Source organism: Sciurus vulgaris (genome assembly GCF_902686455.1).
Source record: "Sciurus vulgaris genome assembly, chromosome: 6".
In the NCBI taxonomy this organism is placed as follows: domain Eukaryota; kingdom Metazoa; phylum Chordata; class Mammalia; order Rodentia; family Sciuridae; genus Sciurus; species Sciurus vulgaris.
The window spans coordinates 71,116,731-71,133,714 of NC_136466.1; the positions used below are offsets into that span (position 1 = coordinate 71,116,731).

The 16,984-nt window shown below is 38.2% G+C and overlaps 2 protein-coding genes across 2 annotated transcripts in view; both read right to left on the reverse strand.

Moving 5' to 3' along the window:
- LOC306664320 (uncharacterized protein) overlaps positions 1–16,984 on the reverse strand; it is a 241,121-nt gene that overhangs the window by 219,368 nt on the left and 4,769 nt on the right. The window contains exon 2 of the mRNA XM_079145153.1: positions 1,404–3,815. Within this exon, the coding sequence (XP_079001279.1) occupies positions 1,404–3,815 (2,412 nt within the window). The remainder of the gene's footprint in view (positions 1–1,403; positions 3,816–16,984) is intronic.
- Positions 13,171–15,678, reverse strand: LOC306663805 (protocadherin alpha-4; the record flags this gene model as incomplete). The annotated part of the gene is made up of 1 exon (XM_079144381.1): positions 13,171–15,678. Exon 1 carries the CDS (start codon positions 15,562–15,564, stop codon positions 13,171–13,173), a length of 2,394 nt encoding a protein of 797 aa, XP_079000507.1. The 5' UTR covers positions 15,565–15,678.

A 16,984-nucleotide genomic window follows, 5' to 3' on the forward strand; every position in this document is an offset into this window, starting at 1 on the left:
CCCACAGTTTTGCAAAAAAAAAATCAAACAATAACAAAAAAGTGGAGAAACATTTCTCATTATTTGATATGAAGAGAATTGTTGTGTGTGGCAAACTCCAAGGTACAGCTTTGTGTAAACAACTCTATTTGCACACAACAAACTCAAGAGGAGTTTGTATTATAACACATTTATTTTTATTATTAGTCTGAAAATGAAAAGCAACAAGTAGCACAGATTTTTAGCTACTTATATTAGGATTTTTGCAACTGAAAGAGATCACTATCATTTCTCACCAATATAAATTGATAAATATATAAGTTTCAGGTATAATTGTTCCACTAAATGTCAATATTAAGCTTTGGGAAAAATTAAATTATGATATATAAACACAATGGAACAGTATAGATCTAGATAAAAGAATGATAAATATCCTTGTGTACTAAGTAATGGTCACAAAGACACCTTTTTAAGTGGAGAAAAAGCAAGATTTTTTTTTTTTTTTTTTTTTTGCTGCGCTGGGGATTGAACCCAGGACCTTATGCATGTTGGGCAAGCTCTTTACCACTGAGCTAAAGCCCCAGCCCAAGGAAGACTAAAATTGATACTAATGTTACATTTTTAAGGGGGTAATTAAATTAAAATTCTGTATAAGGATAACCAAGAAATAGAAATGTTTGAAGTGTTCAAAAAGGAATATAAGGAATATTAAGTAGCTTTGTGATGAAGGTGGAAGGAAAATTACAATGATACTGTTTTGTATTACTAGAATTTTAGATGATAATACATGCATCTCCTATTCAGTAAACCAATACAATGAAGATATTAACTCTAAACTTTTAAATTATACATACAAATTCATAGTGAGTATCCAAAGTCAACTGTTTAGAGTTGAAAGAAATACTGCACAAATCTGACTGACAAAAGAAAATTAAATTTTTATAGCATAGTAAAAAAGTAATTCCAATTCAACATAAAGGAAAAAAGTATATTTGATGGACTGGTTTAAAAGCACTTCTGTATAGTCATAAAATGAGATACTGGAATAAATAACTCTAAAATACTTGTCTTACGATATTTCCCCAGAGACTAAAAATTAAAGTGTTTAAACTCAAAAAAGTTTTAAAATATTTTACAACATGGAAATAAGACAATTGGTTATCATTTTAATAAAAAATCACATGAAAAATAAGATCCTAACTGTAAGTCATATTAGTGCAAAGACATCTCCAATTAGCTAGAATTTTTAAATAATATAATTTTAAGTATAAATTAGTATGAATATAAGAAATATAAGAAGCCACTCTAACAATTATTAATTTACAAAACCCATACTTTTCAAAAACTAAAGAAATTATGGAAGAAAACAAGAAATGTGTAATGTTAAAGAATTTGGAAGGACGAATAGGGTGAATAAGACTCACGTTGTCTGTAGAGTTAGGACCCTGAGGTAGGCTGGGGCTGAAGGCCATGAGGTCGGTCTTGGGCGGGCCTTCGCCAGAGCACACCCTCTGCCTCCTCTGTTGTGAGTAAGACCAGCTCCCCACCGCACTGGAGCACACCAGCATGGGCTTCCCAGGCTTGCATGAGCCCTCGTTGGGCGCCGCGGAGCAGCGAAAAGCTGCGTACAGCAACAGCGTAAGCACCAACAGGCTGGATACCGCACAGATGGCTATGATCAGGTACACGTTGACATCCGCCAGCACCGCCTTCTGGCTCCCAGCGCCCACAGACATCCGAGAGTAGGACTTTGGCGCCTGGCCGCTCTCCACCAGAGACACCAGCACTGTGGCCGTGGTAGTCAGCGCCGGCTCTCCGTGGTCCTTCACCAGCACCAGCAGACTCTGGCGTGGCGCGTCTGCCTCTTCCAGGGAGTGCGTCGTGCTGATCTCACCAGTGTACTGCCCTACCCGGAATGGGCTGCGCGCGACACCCACCAAAGGCAAGAGCTCATAGGACAACCACGCATTGTACCCCGAGTCAGCGTCCACCGCCCGCACCTTCGCCACCACGTGGCCCACACCAACTGACCGTGGCACCAGCTCGCTAACAGTGCCCCCTGCTCCTTGTTTCCAAGGTCCCAGCAGAGCTGGCGCGTTGTCATTCTCATCCAGCACGAATACTTGCAGAGTCACATTGCTGCCCAGGGGCGGCACACCGGCGTCGCGCGCGTTCACCTGGAATTGCAGCAGCTCCAACTCCTCGTGGTCCAGAGGCTGCAGTGCATACACCTTGCCGCTCTCCGCGTGCACCGACACGTAGCTCGACAGCGCACGTTCGCCCACACGCCGCTCCACCAGAGAGTAGGACACCAGCGCGTTCTCCTGCGCGTCCGCGTCACGTGCCGACACCGTGAAGATGTGGCAGCCTGGCGGGTTGTTCTCCTTCACGAACACCGTGTACTCGGGCTGCGCGAACACTGGCGCGTTGTCGTTCACATCCGCCACCTCCACCAACAAGCTGGCACTGGCCCACAGCGAAGGCGAGCCCCCGTCCCTTGCAGTCACCACCAACTCATAGTCAGATGTGGTCTCGCGGTCCAAGGCGCTATCCAGCACCAGCGAGTAGTAGTTCTTGAAAGTGGATATCAGCTTGAAGGGGACATGAGGCGTCAGGGAACAGGTCACCTGTCCGTTGGCTCCAGAGTCACGGTCAGACACGCTGATCAGGGCGATAACACTACCTAAGGGAGCGTCCTCTTTGATAGGCAGAAAGAGGGAGGTTACGGCCATTTCAGGGGGATTATCATTCACATCAAGGAGTTTCACTATTACTTTGCAGTGTCCTGTTAATGGGAATGTACTTCTATCTACAGCATCAATATTAATTTCATACAAGTTACAGTCTTCGTAATCCAGTTCTCCCTTAACTTTTATTTCACCACTATCAGAATTGATTGAAAATTTAGATTTTACATCATCAGAAACAAGATTACTGAAGAAATAAGTTATTTCCTTATTGCTACCCTCATCTGCATCTGAGGCGTTCAGTTTAATAACCAAAGTCTCACTCGATGTATTTTCCAACATTTTCACGTTGTAAATGGATTTATCAAATTCTGGGGCGTTATCATTCGCATCCAATACATTGATCAATAACTGAACTGTACCTGTTAATTCAGGTTTTCCTCCATCAATTGCAACTAGTAATAAATGATGCTCTTGTACTTCTTCTCTATCTAAGGATTTCTTCAAAACTAGTTCTAAAACCTTTGTTTCTTCTTCATTTCTTTTAACATCCAAGTCAAAATATTCATTAGGATTTATCTTGTATCTCAAGTCTGCATTTACTCCTATATCCAAATCAGATGCGCCCTCTACCGGAAACCGCGAATCTGGCATTCTTGACTCTAAAATATTTAATCTTTGTTTTGATCGAGAGAACCTAGGTGGGTTGTCATTAATGTCCCTCACCTCCACCTCCACATGGAAAACCTGCAGCGGTCCGTCCACAATCACCTCCAGGTGGATGTTACACTCGGTGTTGCGCCCGCACAGCTCCTCCCGGTCGATCCGAGAATTCACAAACAAAATGCCATTCTGCAGATTTACCTCCAGAAGGTCCCGGTGGTCCTTGGACGCCACCCGAAACAGTCGAGGAACCAGTTCTGCCAGCTCCAGCCCCAGATCCTGGGCGATGCGGCCCACGAAGGTGCCGTGTTTGGCCTCCTCCGGGACCGAGTAATGGAGCTGGCCGCTCCCGGTCTTGCATGCTAGGAGAAGCAGCAGTGAGAGCAGCAGGCGCCAGGATCCCGGGCTTCCTCTCTGGAAATATAGCATCTCACTCTCGCGATCTCCTTGCACTTCTCCAATCTCTAGCGCATCGCCACAAAATATCTTATGGAAATTTAATCCAAATTTACTTTTTCTTTTTTAAAAATCCCACTCCTGTTTGATCTTTTGTAGCAGAGCCACAGATGGAAGGTCTTTATCCTTCCTGTTAAAAATGTACTCACCGTACGCTTTAGATGTTGGAAGAAGGAGAAAAAAAATTGTCAGTGTCCAGCGACATCATGTGGATGAAAGGGTAAGTATTTTATCCTGTTTTGCTTTATTTACCTTATATTTGCCAAACATTTATCAAATATTACCCAATTTCAGTGACATGTTTTCTATGACTGTATATCCCTTTTACCTAGACAAAATATTAAAACCTAAATTGAAATGAATCAACATAAGCACATCACTAAAATATTACAAAATCACTTCTGAAGTCATGACACCAATCCCTACTAAAGTAATTTGCAATGTTCTATTTTATTTAGTTAAGAGTTTGTATATTCCCAAACTGATAAAATATTTTACCAATACCTGGTATTATTTTTGGTATTAACTATTTATTTAATATTACTATATAATTGTAAAAATACATAAAACTTTTGAGATTATCAAAGATTATTAAATGCTTCTGATCTTTTAAAAATTTTTATTTTATTTTTTTAGTTACACATGATAGTAGACTGTATTTTGACATATCATACATACATGGAGTAAAACTTCTCATTTTTGTGGTGTACATGATGTGGCAGCACCAGGTATTTTTATTTTTGATACTGGGAATTGAACCCAGGGGTCCATAACCACTGAGACACATCCCCAGCTCTTTTTATTTTTTTGTGTTTTATTTTGAGATAGGGTCTTGCTAAATTGCCCAGGCTGGCCTCAAACTTGCAATCCTCCTGCCTTAGCTTCCTCTGTTGCAGAGATTACAGGCATGTGCCACCAGGCATGGCATAATAACTTTTCATAAAATTTTTACTTGTCTCTCTTTACTTAGATTTATCTTATTTAAATTTTTTCTATATCATTTTAAAGGATATATACTACCACTGTGTTATTCGTTAAACAAATTTTTATTCTAATTTGTAATGTTTAGTCCTGAATTTTTATTGATGTTATTTTAAAAATAACTAAACTATTTCATGACATTCTTTTTCAGTTACTTTTTGGAAGTCTAGTTTCCAAATTAATGAAAACTTAGTTCTTTAAGTTTTCTATAACATCATTTACTTTTCGTGTTGACTCAAAAACTGTAATATATAATTTTCAATTTTCTAGAAGCCAAAGTATAGTAAAACAATTTTTGTAAGCATCTTGACACTGTTTTCAAATTAGAAGCATCTAGACAGGCATTTCTCCAAGTTGCTATTACTCATGTAATAGGAGTAATCACATGTCTTGTATTTACTTAATAAGTCAAAATCCTAATATTCTCTGCCAAATGTGTAGGTTACAGTAAAGTAATCATGTTGAAAAGAATACCCACTTTATTAAACAGCCTACTTCTGTATTAGTTTCATTATTCCCTCAACTGTTCTGCTGCATGGACTTACATTTGAACTTTACTTAGTTAATATAATCCACTTCACTTAATAAATATAGCCAAAAGAAAATGTCACCAACATTTCTTTTGAAATAGTTATATTCTGCATATATATATATATATATATATATATATATATTCCATAGTTTTCATTAAACATTACAAAATGTTCCTTACCTGTGAGGACAAGGGGAATTAAGAGAACCATAATTATGCTTTGGCATACTTTTACATTTAAACCATATAATTCTCAGTACCAAGGAGTTAATAAAATAAAATATAGCTTGGAAAAAATAAGAAATTACCAGAAAATGCAGTCAGTTGAAAATTACTTGATTTCCAGAGGTCAATCTTGTAAAGTAATAAAATAATGTCACAGAATATGTTTTGGATATAATCTTTGAAAATGTGTTTATCATTGCCTTTATATTTTGTAAGATTATTCCTATCCCTATTATCATGACTTTCCCTTAACATTCAGATAACTTAAATACTATTATAGTTCCTATCTTAATGTCCCCCAGAGGTCCATGAGGCAAAGGCTTTCTCCCCAGGGTGACACTTTTGGAGGGGTGAAGAGTCTTTAAGAGATGGGGTCTAATGGGAAGATTTAAGAGTCTTTAAGAGATGGGGTTCAATGGGGACATGCCTTTGAAAGGGATTCTGGGACCCTGGTTCCCTCCTCTTTTTCTCTTTTACTTCTTGGCCAGAGGTGAATGCTATAGACTCCTACCAATGAAGACCTGCCTCACCACAGGCCTAAAAATGAAGGGGCCAACTAATCATGGACTGGAACTTCTGAAGCCATAAATCTAATAAACCTAGTAAGTTGATTATCTCATGTATGTGTCATAATGACAAAAGAATGATTAATAAAAACCCTGATCAATTTTTAATACTACTTATTGAACATTATTCATGATAATTTTAAAATATTTTAATATACAATGGAAGGAAAAAAGAAAATGATAAGTTTTTTTTTTTTCAAAAAACATCAGAAGATATCACTCATATCTTTAATTTTAATTTTTGGTTTTTTTCCCCCTTTGGTACCAATGATTGAACCCAGGGATGCTTAACCACCAAGCCACATTCCCAGTCCATTTTTTATTTTATTTTTTATTTTGAGACAGGGTCCCACTAAGGGCCTTGCTAAGTTGTTGAGGCTGGCTTTGAACTTGCCACCCTCCTGCCTCAGCCTCCTGAGCTGCTGAGCATCAACATACCTGGCAGTTACTCACTTTCTACTATAGAGCAGTAATTGATATGAAATGACAAGGCTATAACATAAGTTATTGTAGAAAGTTATACCTTTGGAAAAGTAAATATCAAGTATTAAGACATAAAACTGAAAATATGGTATTAATAATGTTTGCATTGTACTTAATAGAATAGTGTGGTAAATATTGAGTACTTCAAAATATATTCAGTGAGGAAAAGAATGAGTCACATGTTTGTCTTTGTGCTGTTATATAGATAATTCAGGGGAAAACAAGATTCTTGATATTTGATTTATCTTTACATATATTGTTATAATCATGTTTTGAATTATCACTAGTATTTGTCTTTCAAAACTAGAGGCACTTAGACAAAGAGACATCTAAATCTAGGCATGTAATCTCAGGTAAGTCTTTTTAAACCTTGTGGTTACAGTTGATTTATCATTAAATTGAGGGGAATGATGTTCTCTTGGGTTACATTCAGTTTAAAAATGCTCGGTAAGGTAAGTAGAAACTTGGGGGAAGGAAAGTTTCTTGTGCAATTATTCAATATCCCAGGTAATCAAAGGGAAAAGGCTTCAATAATCGTGGTTCTTTTGATTCAGTAATGAGGAAGAAAGAAACAGATTTTCAAATAAGTTACAAATCCTGAGCCTGCTGTTTATTTTAAATTGGTCTATAAAAAAGAATGGAAAAATGAATTTAAAGAGACAAAAATAAGATGTTGAAAAGAGTTGTAAAGCCAAATTGCATAGTATCCAACAAAAAGGAAGTAGAGTACTTATTTCAAGTCAAGCTTTCTCATAAATACCCTAAATACACAACTAGTAGATAACTAGAAGTTCATTATTCTGCTGAGGAAGAAGATAACATCATCCAGAACAACTACAACTTTTCATTCACAATATTTAAACTAAATTCAAAACTATTAGGCATAACAAGAAAGATGATCATGAAAAAAACAAATGATAGAAAGAGACACACAGATGATTCCATTATTAAAATGATGTAACAGATCACAAATAACCATGAGTAGTGTTTTGAATTAAATGCATAATAATTAAAGAGCTCCACCAAAAAATCCTGTAATGTATCTTTAAAAGAAAATTAATTCTAAAACTGAAAAAGTCACAATTGAAATTAAGAATTCAGTTGATGATTTTGCAAATAGACTGAACTAAAAAGAAGAGAAAATTACTGATGTGAAAAAAGACTCAGAATAATATATATATATGCCATGTAACAAAAAAGACAGGTGATTTAAAAACTGTAATGGGTGATAAAAGACATAAAGGGTATGTTGAAACATTTAACATACATGTACTTTGAGTCACAGAAGAGAGAAAATATTAGGTAAAAGCAATATTCAAAGGCAGAGTGCTATATTTTGTCTCAAACTAATAAAATATACCAATCCACATATGTAAGAAGCTTTAAAAACTGTAAGTAAGACCAAAATAAAGCAAAACTGGGCATTAATAATAGAAAAGCTGTTGAAAATTTAAAGAGAAAAAGTATAGAAAGTAGCTAGAGAGAGAAAGAGGAACACCGTCTAAACAATAAACTTGATAGCCTTACTCTCAAAAGAAGATTGTGAGCAGGTGCAGTGGCACATGCCTGTAATCCTAGTGACTCAAGAGGCTGGTATTAATAATGTGTACATTGTACCTAATAGAATAGTCCTATCCTATTAAGAATCACATGTTTGAAGCCTGCCTGGGATTTTTTTTTTCCTGTACCAGGGATGGAGCCAGGGACAATTAACCACTGAACACTTCTTATTTTTATTTTTATTTTTATTTTACTTTGAGACAGGGTCTTGCTAAATTGCTTGCTAAGTTACTATGCCCAGTCTGCCTGGGAAATTTAGTGATATTTTGTGTCAAAATAAAAATTAAAAGGGATGGCGGGGGCATGGGGTTGTAGCTCAGCAGTAGAGCGCTTGCTTAGCACTGTGAGGCACTGGGTTCGGTCTTCAGCACCACATGAAAGAAAGAAAGAAAGAAAGAAAGAAAGAAAGAAAGAAAGAAAGAAAGAAAGAAAGAAGGAAGGAAGGAAGAAGGAAGAGGAGGGAGGGAGGGAGGAGGAGAGGGAGGAGGGAGGGAGGGAGGGAGGAAGGGAATGAGGAAGAAGGAAGGAAGGAAGGAAGGATGAGGAAGGAAGGAGGAGGAAGGAATGATAGAATTCCAAGAAGACCGACCACATCAACCAAAGAACAGAACCCCCTGCACTCAAATAAAGAAAAAAAAGGAAAGAAAGGGAACCTTCCTTATAGAAATAAAGAATAAGAACACTCCCTCCCTCCCTCCCTTATGCCTTCCTCGGAGTCCTTCTTCTCCCTCCCTTCAAGAGATACTGTGTCCATCTAAAACTAAAAAAAATTTTTTTTTAAAGTATGGAGGCTATAGCTTAGTGGTAGAGTGTCTCTGGGTTCAATTTCCACTACAAAAGAAAAGGAGGAGAAGAAGTAATGAAAGAAGAGGAAGAAAAAGGAGGAGGAAGAAGAAAAGAAGAAGAGGAGGAAGCAGCAGTGAAAACAAGTACAATTATGGAATGCCACCTCTTAAGTGCTGGAAAAAATAATTTCTGAGCCATAATTAAATACCCAGCAAAACTATATCTGAAAAGTGATAATAAAATCAAGAAGATCACATTAAAAGAAATAATTAAAAACTTTTTCAGAAAGAATATAAACACAGAAAGAAGCATAAACATAAATTTGTTAACTGTACAAAACAATGATAATAATGTATTTTGTGTGCATATATGTATAACTAAAAGATATGCCAGTTAAAGAAAGTGGGGAATAGGTGAATAGAATTATTATTCAAGGTCTTTAGCATTGTTTTGACATGGTAAAAGTATTGATTTAGGATTTAACAAGACTAGAATGTGAGGTTTTTTTAGAATGTAAGGTTTAATCTCTACGAAATTGAGTTAGGAAAATTATATATGTTTACATATATATGTACATATATATTATATATTTATGTATGTTACATATATAATTAAAGGATAACAGAGGTATTGGCATAAGCAAGATAATGGTTTGGGAATCCCTCTACCCTCCACCAACAGACATACCAAGTCAACAACAACAATAAAAAAAAAAAAAAAAACAGAACAGTACCCATTTTGACAAATGTAGAAATGAGGTAAGAGACTCCTGCACTTTAGACAAATATAAAACTTCCATATCAAAGCTGGTTAAAAAAAATTCATGGCACCTTCTCACCATATTCCTCCCCTAGCATGGTGCCACTAAATCAGGAGGAAACACCCAGCTTCTCTCTTCTTCCTGGGGAAAGTACAAAAAGAGTAGAGCATACATCCCACATTCTGACTCTGACACATCTGCCCAAGGAACTGGTTTCTGTCCTACCTGTCTCATAATGCTAAGGGATTCCAGCAAATTCTAAATATCTGAGGGCAGCTGAAAACAATAAAAACTAAATGGTGTGCTGGTATTCCAGAGGACCTGAAACTCAATAGACAGAGGTTGACAGTTTAGCAGCTTCTCCTTTATGAGGAAAGTGGAGCAGGTATCCAATGTCCTGGCGTTTCATCGTGCAGCCCAAGTGTCTCATTTGAATCAAGACACTGGCAACACAACAATTCTAGATGCCTGGGGACTATTCAGAACAAAAAAAGAGGTGAACAAATACTGCTGCTCCAGAGCATCCATGGTAAAGCAGACAGACACCATAGTGAACAGAGAATATGAGTTACTGAAAAAAGAAACCAGTAAATCCCCTAACTAGGAATTATGCACAAAAATCCAGAGAAGATGTATGCACAGAAAAGGTTTGAGAGAGCCACAGAATCTCTAGCAAGACAAACTGGGAAAGGAAGATCAGAAAGATGACTGTTTTTGTTCCAAATGAGGTCATATTAACACAAGGGAACAGGAAAATATGGCATAATCAAAAGACTTTCAGAATCTCCAGAAACAATCTAAATAAATGGACATATATGAATTATCTGTTAAAGTATTCAAACTGTCGTGAAGATGCTGAGTTCAAGAAAATAAAACATGAACAGAAGAGAATTTCAACAGAGATAGAATTTTAAAAATCTGAACTGAAATGAATTTTAGAGTTGAAAAATACAATAATTGAGAAAATTCACTAGAGGGATTCAACAGAGGATGTGATAAAAGAAAATGGGTGACCTCCTGGATGGGTCATTTGAAACTGCTCAAGCAGAAGAGCAAATTCTTGAAAAAAAAATTTAAAGAGTGAAGAAAACCTAAGGAACTTATGGGACATCAACAAGGGGACCAATATATGCATTACTTTAGCCACACAAAAGGAGATGGGAGAGAAAAACAGGCAGAATGCTTGTTTACAGAAATTATGGGTGAAGATTTCTCAAATTGGAGAAGGAAATCAGCATTCTTCAAATGGACAAGTTCAAGAACCCAAACAGACTTCAGATAGGATGAATCAAAATAAACTGACATCAGGACCCTATAATTAAAATGTCAAAAGTCAACAACAAATAGAGGATTTTAAAAGCAGCAAGAGAAAAAATGACTTATCACATGCAAGGGAACACCCATAAAACTATTAGAAATTTTTTTAGTAGAAACCTAGCAGGCCAAAAAAGAGTGAGATGATATATTGAAACTCCTGAAAGAAAACATTGCCAGCCAAGAACTTTATATTCAGCAAAACTGTCCTTCAAAAATTCAAAAATGAAGAAAAGAGGAAGGCCATTTCAGATAAACAAAAGCTGAGATTCATCACCACTAGATCTACCTTACAAAAAATGCTAAAAGGAAGTTCTTTGAGATTAAATGAAGGGACACTAAACAGTAACATATAAGCATATTAAAGTATATAGCACATTAATAAAGGTAAATATGTAAACAAATACAGATACCATAATACTGTAATGGCAGTGCATAAATTACCTTTACACTTGGTACAGAAATTAAATGCAAACATAAAAATACAAATATACAGAATGTTATCAATACCTAAGTTTAAAAGAGGTAATTTGTGACATCAATAACAAAGGTGGGAAGGGAAGACATGAGTCGAGTTTTGTTTTGCAATTGAAGTTAAGGGGTTATCAACTTAAAATAGATCATTATAACTATGTTTTACATGAACCTATAGTAACTGCAAAGGAAATACATATAGAAGATACACAGAAGAAAATAACAGTGGGATCAAAATGTGTTGTTACAAAGAATCAACAAAACACAAAAGAAGATAACAAAAGGACAGAATACCTCAAGACAGAAAACAATTAACAAAATGACAAATGTAAGTTGTTCCCTATCAATAATATCTTTAAATGTAAGTGGATTAAACTTTCCAAATCAAAAGACATATAGTGAATGAGTAAAAAGTTCCAAATATAAGCTGTCTACAAGAGATTAACTTGAGATTTAAGGACTCAAACAGCCTGAAACTTGAAAGATGTGAAAAGATATTTCATGCAAAAAATAACCAAATGAGTAGGTGCAGCAGTAGATATATTGGACAAAATAAACTTGAAGTTGAAAGTTATCAAAAGGACAAAACATAATCAAAAAAGAGGCAATTCACCTGGATAATACAACAATTTTACAATATATTTGCCAAAATCACAGCACCTAACCAAATGAAGTAAACATTGACAGAAATGAAGAAAGAAATAGCAACACAATAAGAATAAGATATTTCAATGCCCTGTTCTCCAGGATAGATCATATGTTAGATCACTGAACAAGTCTTACCAAGTTAAAAGACTGAAATCATACTATTTCCTGACCACAATGGAATAAAATCAATAGTGGAAGGAAAATTGAAAAAAAATCCACAATTATATGGACATTAAACAGCACACTTTTGAACAACCAGCGGATCAAAGAAGAAATAAATATTGAGGTTAGAAAATATATTTTGTTAAATAAAAAAGAAAACAGCATACAATTTAGAGGATGCAGCAATGTAGTACTAAAGGGGAAGTCTATAATAATGAATGCCAACATTAAAAAGGAGAAATATCTTTAATAAAAATCTAATTTTATCACTTAAGGAATTAGAGAAAGAAGGACAAAATAAGCCCAAAGAAGAAAGAAGGAATAATGATTAAAGCAGAAATAAATGAGTTCTAGAATAGGGAAAAATAAACAACAAAACAATGAGTTGACGTTATAAAAAGATCAACAGAATTGACAAACCCTTCACTAGACTAAGAAAAAAAGAGTTTCAAACAAATAAAATTAGAAATAAAAGGGCAGACATTATGACTGGTACCATAGAAATAAAAAGGATTAAAGAGACTACTATGAACAATTATATGCTAACAAATTAAATTATAATTGGTGAATTACTAGAAATCTATAACCTGTCAAGATTGAATTATGAAGAAATAGAAAAACTGAATAAATCTATAACAACCAAAGAGATTGAATCAGTTGAATCAATATTATAACACACACACACACATGCACGCAGGCACATGGGCGCTTGGGCACGGGCGCTTTACTTGCCTAGATGTACAAACCCACCATCCTTCCTTGGCTTCAGAAGATTTAAGATAAAAGAAACATATAAACAGAAATAGTGAAAATTAGTCCAGAGAAATTTGATTATGAGAAGTAAAATGAGAGTAAAAGAGAGTATGATTACTCAGATTGAACAAAAGAATATCATTAACTAACCTTTGCCAAGGAATCTCCAGTGGTTTGCAGTTGATCCTCTCTGTCCCTAGAGTCAGGTAAACTGGGGCTGAAGGCCATAAGGTCAGTCTTAGGCGGGCCCTCCCCAGAACACACCATCTTCCTCCTCTGCTGCGAGTAAGACCAGCTCCCCACCGCACTAGAGCACACCAGCATGGGCTTCCCAGGCCTACAAGAGCCCTCCGTGGGCGCCGCAGAACACCGAAACGCCGTGTACAGCAACAGGGTGAGCACCAACAGGCTGGACACCGCACAGATGGCAATGATCAGGTACACGTTGACATCCACCAGCGCTGCCTTCGGGCCAGCGGCGCCCGCCAGCGCCCTGGAGGAAGCCTTTGGCGCCTGGCTGCTCTCTACCAGAGACACCAGCACTGTGGCGGTGGCAGTCAGCGCCGGCTCGCCGTGGTCCTTCACCAGCACCAACAGGCGCTGGCGTGGCGCGTCTGCTTCATCCAGGGCACGGGTCGTGCTGATCTCGCCGGTGTACAGACCCACACGGAATGGGTTGCGCGGGTTGCCTGCTACCTGGAGCAATTCATAAGACAGCCACGCATTGTAGCCAGAGTCAGCATCCACCGCCCGCACTTTCGTTACCACGTGGCCGGCACCCACAGACCACTGCACTAGTTCACTCATAGCTCCCCCTGTGTCACCCATTCCAGGTGCCAGCAGTGTTGGCATGTTGTCGTTCTCATCAAGCACAAATACTTGCAGAGTCACATTACTGCCCATTAGTGGCACTCCAGCGTCACGCGCGCTCACCTGGAACTGCAGCAGTTCCAGCTCTTCGTGGTCCAGAGGCTGCAGCGCATACACCTTGCCGCTCTCCGCGTGCACCGACACGTAGCTGGACAGCGCACGCTCGCCCACACGCCGCTCCACCAGAGAGTAAGACACCAGTGCGTTCTCCTGTGCGTCTGCGTCCTGTGCGGACACCGTGAAAATGTGGCAGCCTGGCGGGTTGTTCTCCTTCACGAACACGGTGTACTCGGGCTGTGCGAACACTGGTGCGTTGTCGTTCACGTCGGCCACTTCCACGGACACGCTAGCAGTGGTCCACAGAGAAGGTGAGCCCCCGTCCCTGGCGGTCACCACCAGCTTATAGTCAGATATGGTCTCGCGGTCCAGGGCGCTGTCCAGCACCAGCGAATAGTAATTCTTGAAAGTGGACACTAGCTTGAAGGGGACATGGGGTGTGAGGGAGCAAGTCACCTGCCCGTTGGCACCTGCATCATAATCTGACACGCTGATCAGTGCGATAACGGTGCCCAGTGGAGCATCCTCTCTGATTGGAAGTGATAGGGACTTGAATTCCAAATCTGGAACATTATCATTGGTATCTTCTACTTCTACAATAACTCTACAGTGGCCAGAGAGTGGAAGCTGTCCTTTATCAAAGCCCTCTACGAGAATTTCATAGGACTTGCATTCTTCAAAATCAATATACCCTTTTACTATAATTTGTCCTGTAATTGGGTCTATGTGGAACTTGGATTTCACATTTGGTGAAATATCAGTAGAAAACGAATAAATAATGTCTCCATTCAAGCCTTCATCTAAATCTGAAGCATTAACGTTGATTACCAAAGTTCCATTTGGAACATTTTCCGGTAATTTCACAGTATAGAGTGTTCTGTCAAAGACTGGAGCATTGTCATTAGCATCCAGTACTGTGATGAGTAACTGCGCAGTGCCTGTCAGCTCGGGTTTGCCCCCATCAGTAACAGTGAGTACTAAAAAAATCTCCGGAGTTTCTTCTCGGTCTAAAGATTTTCTTAAGAGAAGCCCAAGACCTTTAACCCGCGGGTCAGCAGTTGGTTTTTCCAGAGTAAAATATTCATTGGGACTCAGCGTGTAAGTGAGCAGAGCGTTGACTCCGATATCTGCATCCGATGCGCCCTCTAGTGGTAGCCGAGTATCAAGAGGCTTGGATTCTGCAATGAACAAATTCTTTTGTGTCGCCTGGAACACTGGCGGGTTATCATTAATGTCCTTCACCTCCACCTCCACATGGAAAACCTGCAGCGGTCTGTCCACGATCACCTCCAGGTGGATGCTACACTCCGCGCTCTGCCCGCACAGTTCCTCCCGGTCGATCCGAGAATTCACAAACAAAATGCCATTCTGCAGATTTACCTCCAGAAGGTCCCCGCGACTTTTGGACGCCACCCGGAACAGGCGGGGCACCAGCTCCACCAACTCCAGCCCCAGGTCCTGTGCGATGCGACCCACGAAGGTGCCGTGTTTGGCCTCTTCAGGAATGGAGTAGTGGAGTTGGCCGCTCCCTGCCTTCCAGATTGCCAGGAGCAGAAAGGAAAGCATCAGGCGCTGGGATTCCTGTCCGCTTCCCCAGGAAAATTCCATCTCAAGTGCACAGGGCTTTGTTATGATTAAGGATCTTGTCTCAAATTCAGGAGAAAGTTGTTTGGTCAGTTCTCTGCAGCTGCATCCTCCATTTTTCAGACTCAGGATTGTGGATGCAGCTTCTTTCCAGTAAGAATAGAAGAGATCTTTTTTCCCCCTTTATTCTTTTCCCTGTCAGATATATTTCACGGTAAAGAGCGACATCATGTGGTTTCAAACCGTAAGTATCAATTTCGGAAATCCATACTACTATAACTGCCAGACCTTATTTATTTGGGAGTTTCTGGGAACACCTTTCCACTTTTGGAGAACAGGAATACACTTTCTACTACTGAGGTATACATTTCACACCAATGAAATTTGATTGTGATTCTTAGTTTTACCACAGAAGTAACTTTTACTACAGTGGAAATCCTTTTTCTGTGTAGGTGTTTATTAAGTATTTACAGAGAAACAACTGAAGTTAATGCATACTTTGTACATATACAATTGTGAAGTGTTGATAAGAAAAATTCATGATAGTTTCCTTGTCTTATTTGGAATTCTGGAGGTTATTATTAATTGTGACACCCTGCTCCCCCTTGAGACATGCATTACTGATGTTGAAGCAAGGGGAAAAGGACCTGGGGAAACTCTGGTTCCAAGGACAAAGCCATTGAAAGGCAAATTTGCAAATATCTTTTAAAAGCATTCAAAGACTATCATAATTTAATTGAATATTTTCCTTGAGTCCCCTAAGGACCAAATGTGCATGGAGGCTTTAATGAGGAAGTAGAAACTAGTAGTAAATAGTTTGTGTGTGAAAATATTCCAAATATTATTATTGACTGTAACTTATTTACCTTCTATGAGTAAAAGTAATATTCTCATTTTTTACTCTAATGGTTTATAAATACCTGCCTACTCTCCAGTGTCTAAGATGACTAACCTTCTACTCTTCTATTGTGCTCATATATGTTAGTCAAGTGGGATAATTGGCTTCTTTTTTTTTTTTTTAAATTGGCTTCTTTCAAATAATTTTTTTCTTAACATTCTTCTTTTGTGCCCTACCTAAATAATACCCATCATTTCTAAACTCTTTGCAAACCAATTTCCCCACTTAATAACATTTAAAATCTCCCTATCCCATGAAAATGCCATGATCAAATCAATTGGACAGGTGTTTTTACCTTCTTTTATAAACTGCAGCAACCAGCTTGAGTCACTTAAGACATTTATTACATAATTGTTCTTTTGCAAGCATTTGGATATGCATGTCTTTTTTGAAATATAATTTTAAAGGAAGTTGTTGTACCTTACTAGTTTAATATCACAGAAGTACATACTTAATATTCACTGGATATTTATGACAATAGAAATGGTTTGGTTTTAATTACCTAATAAAATGCATTACTATAAGGTGGTCACATTTGGAAATATG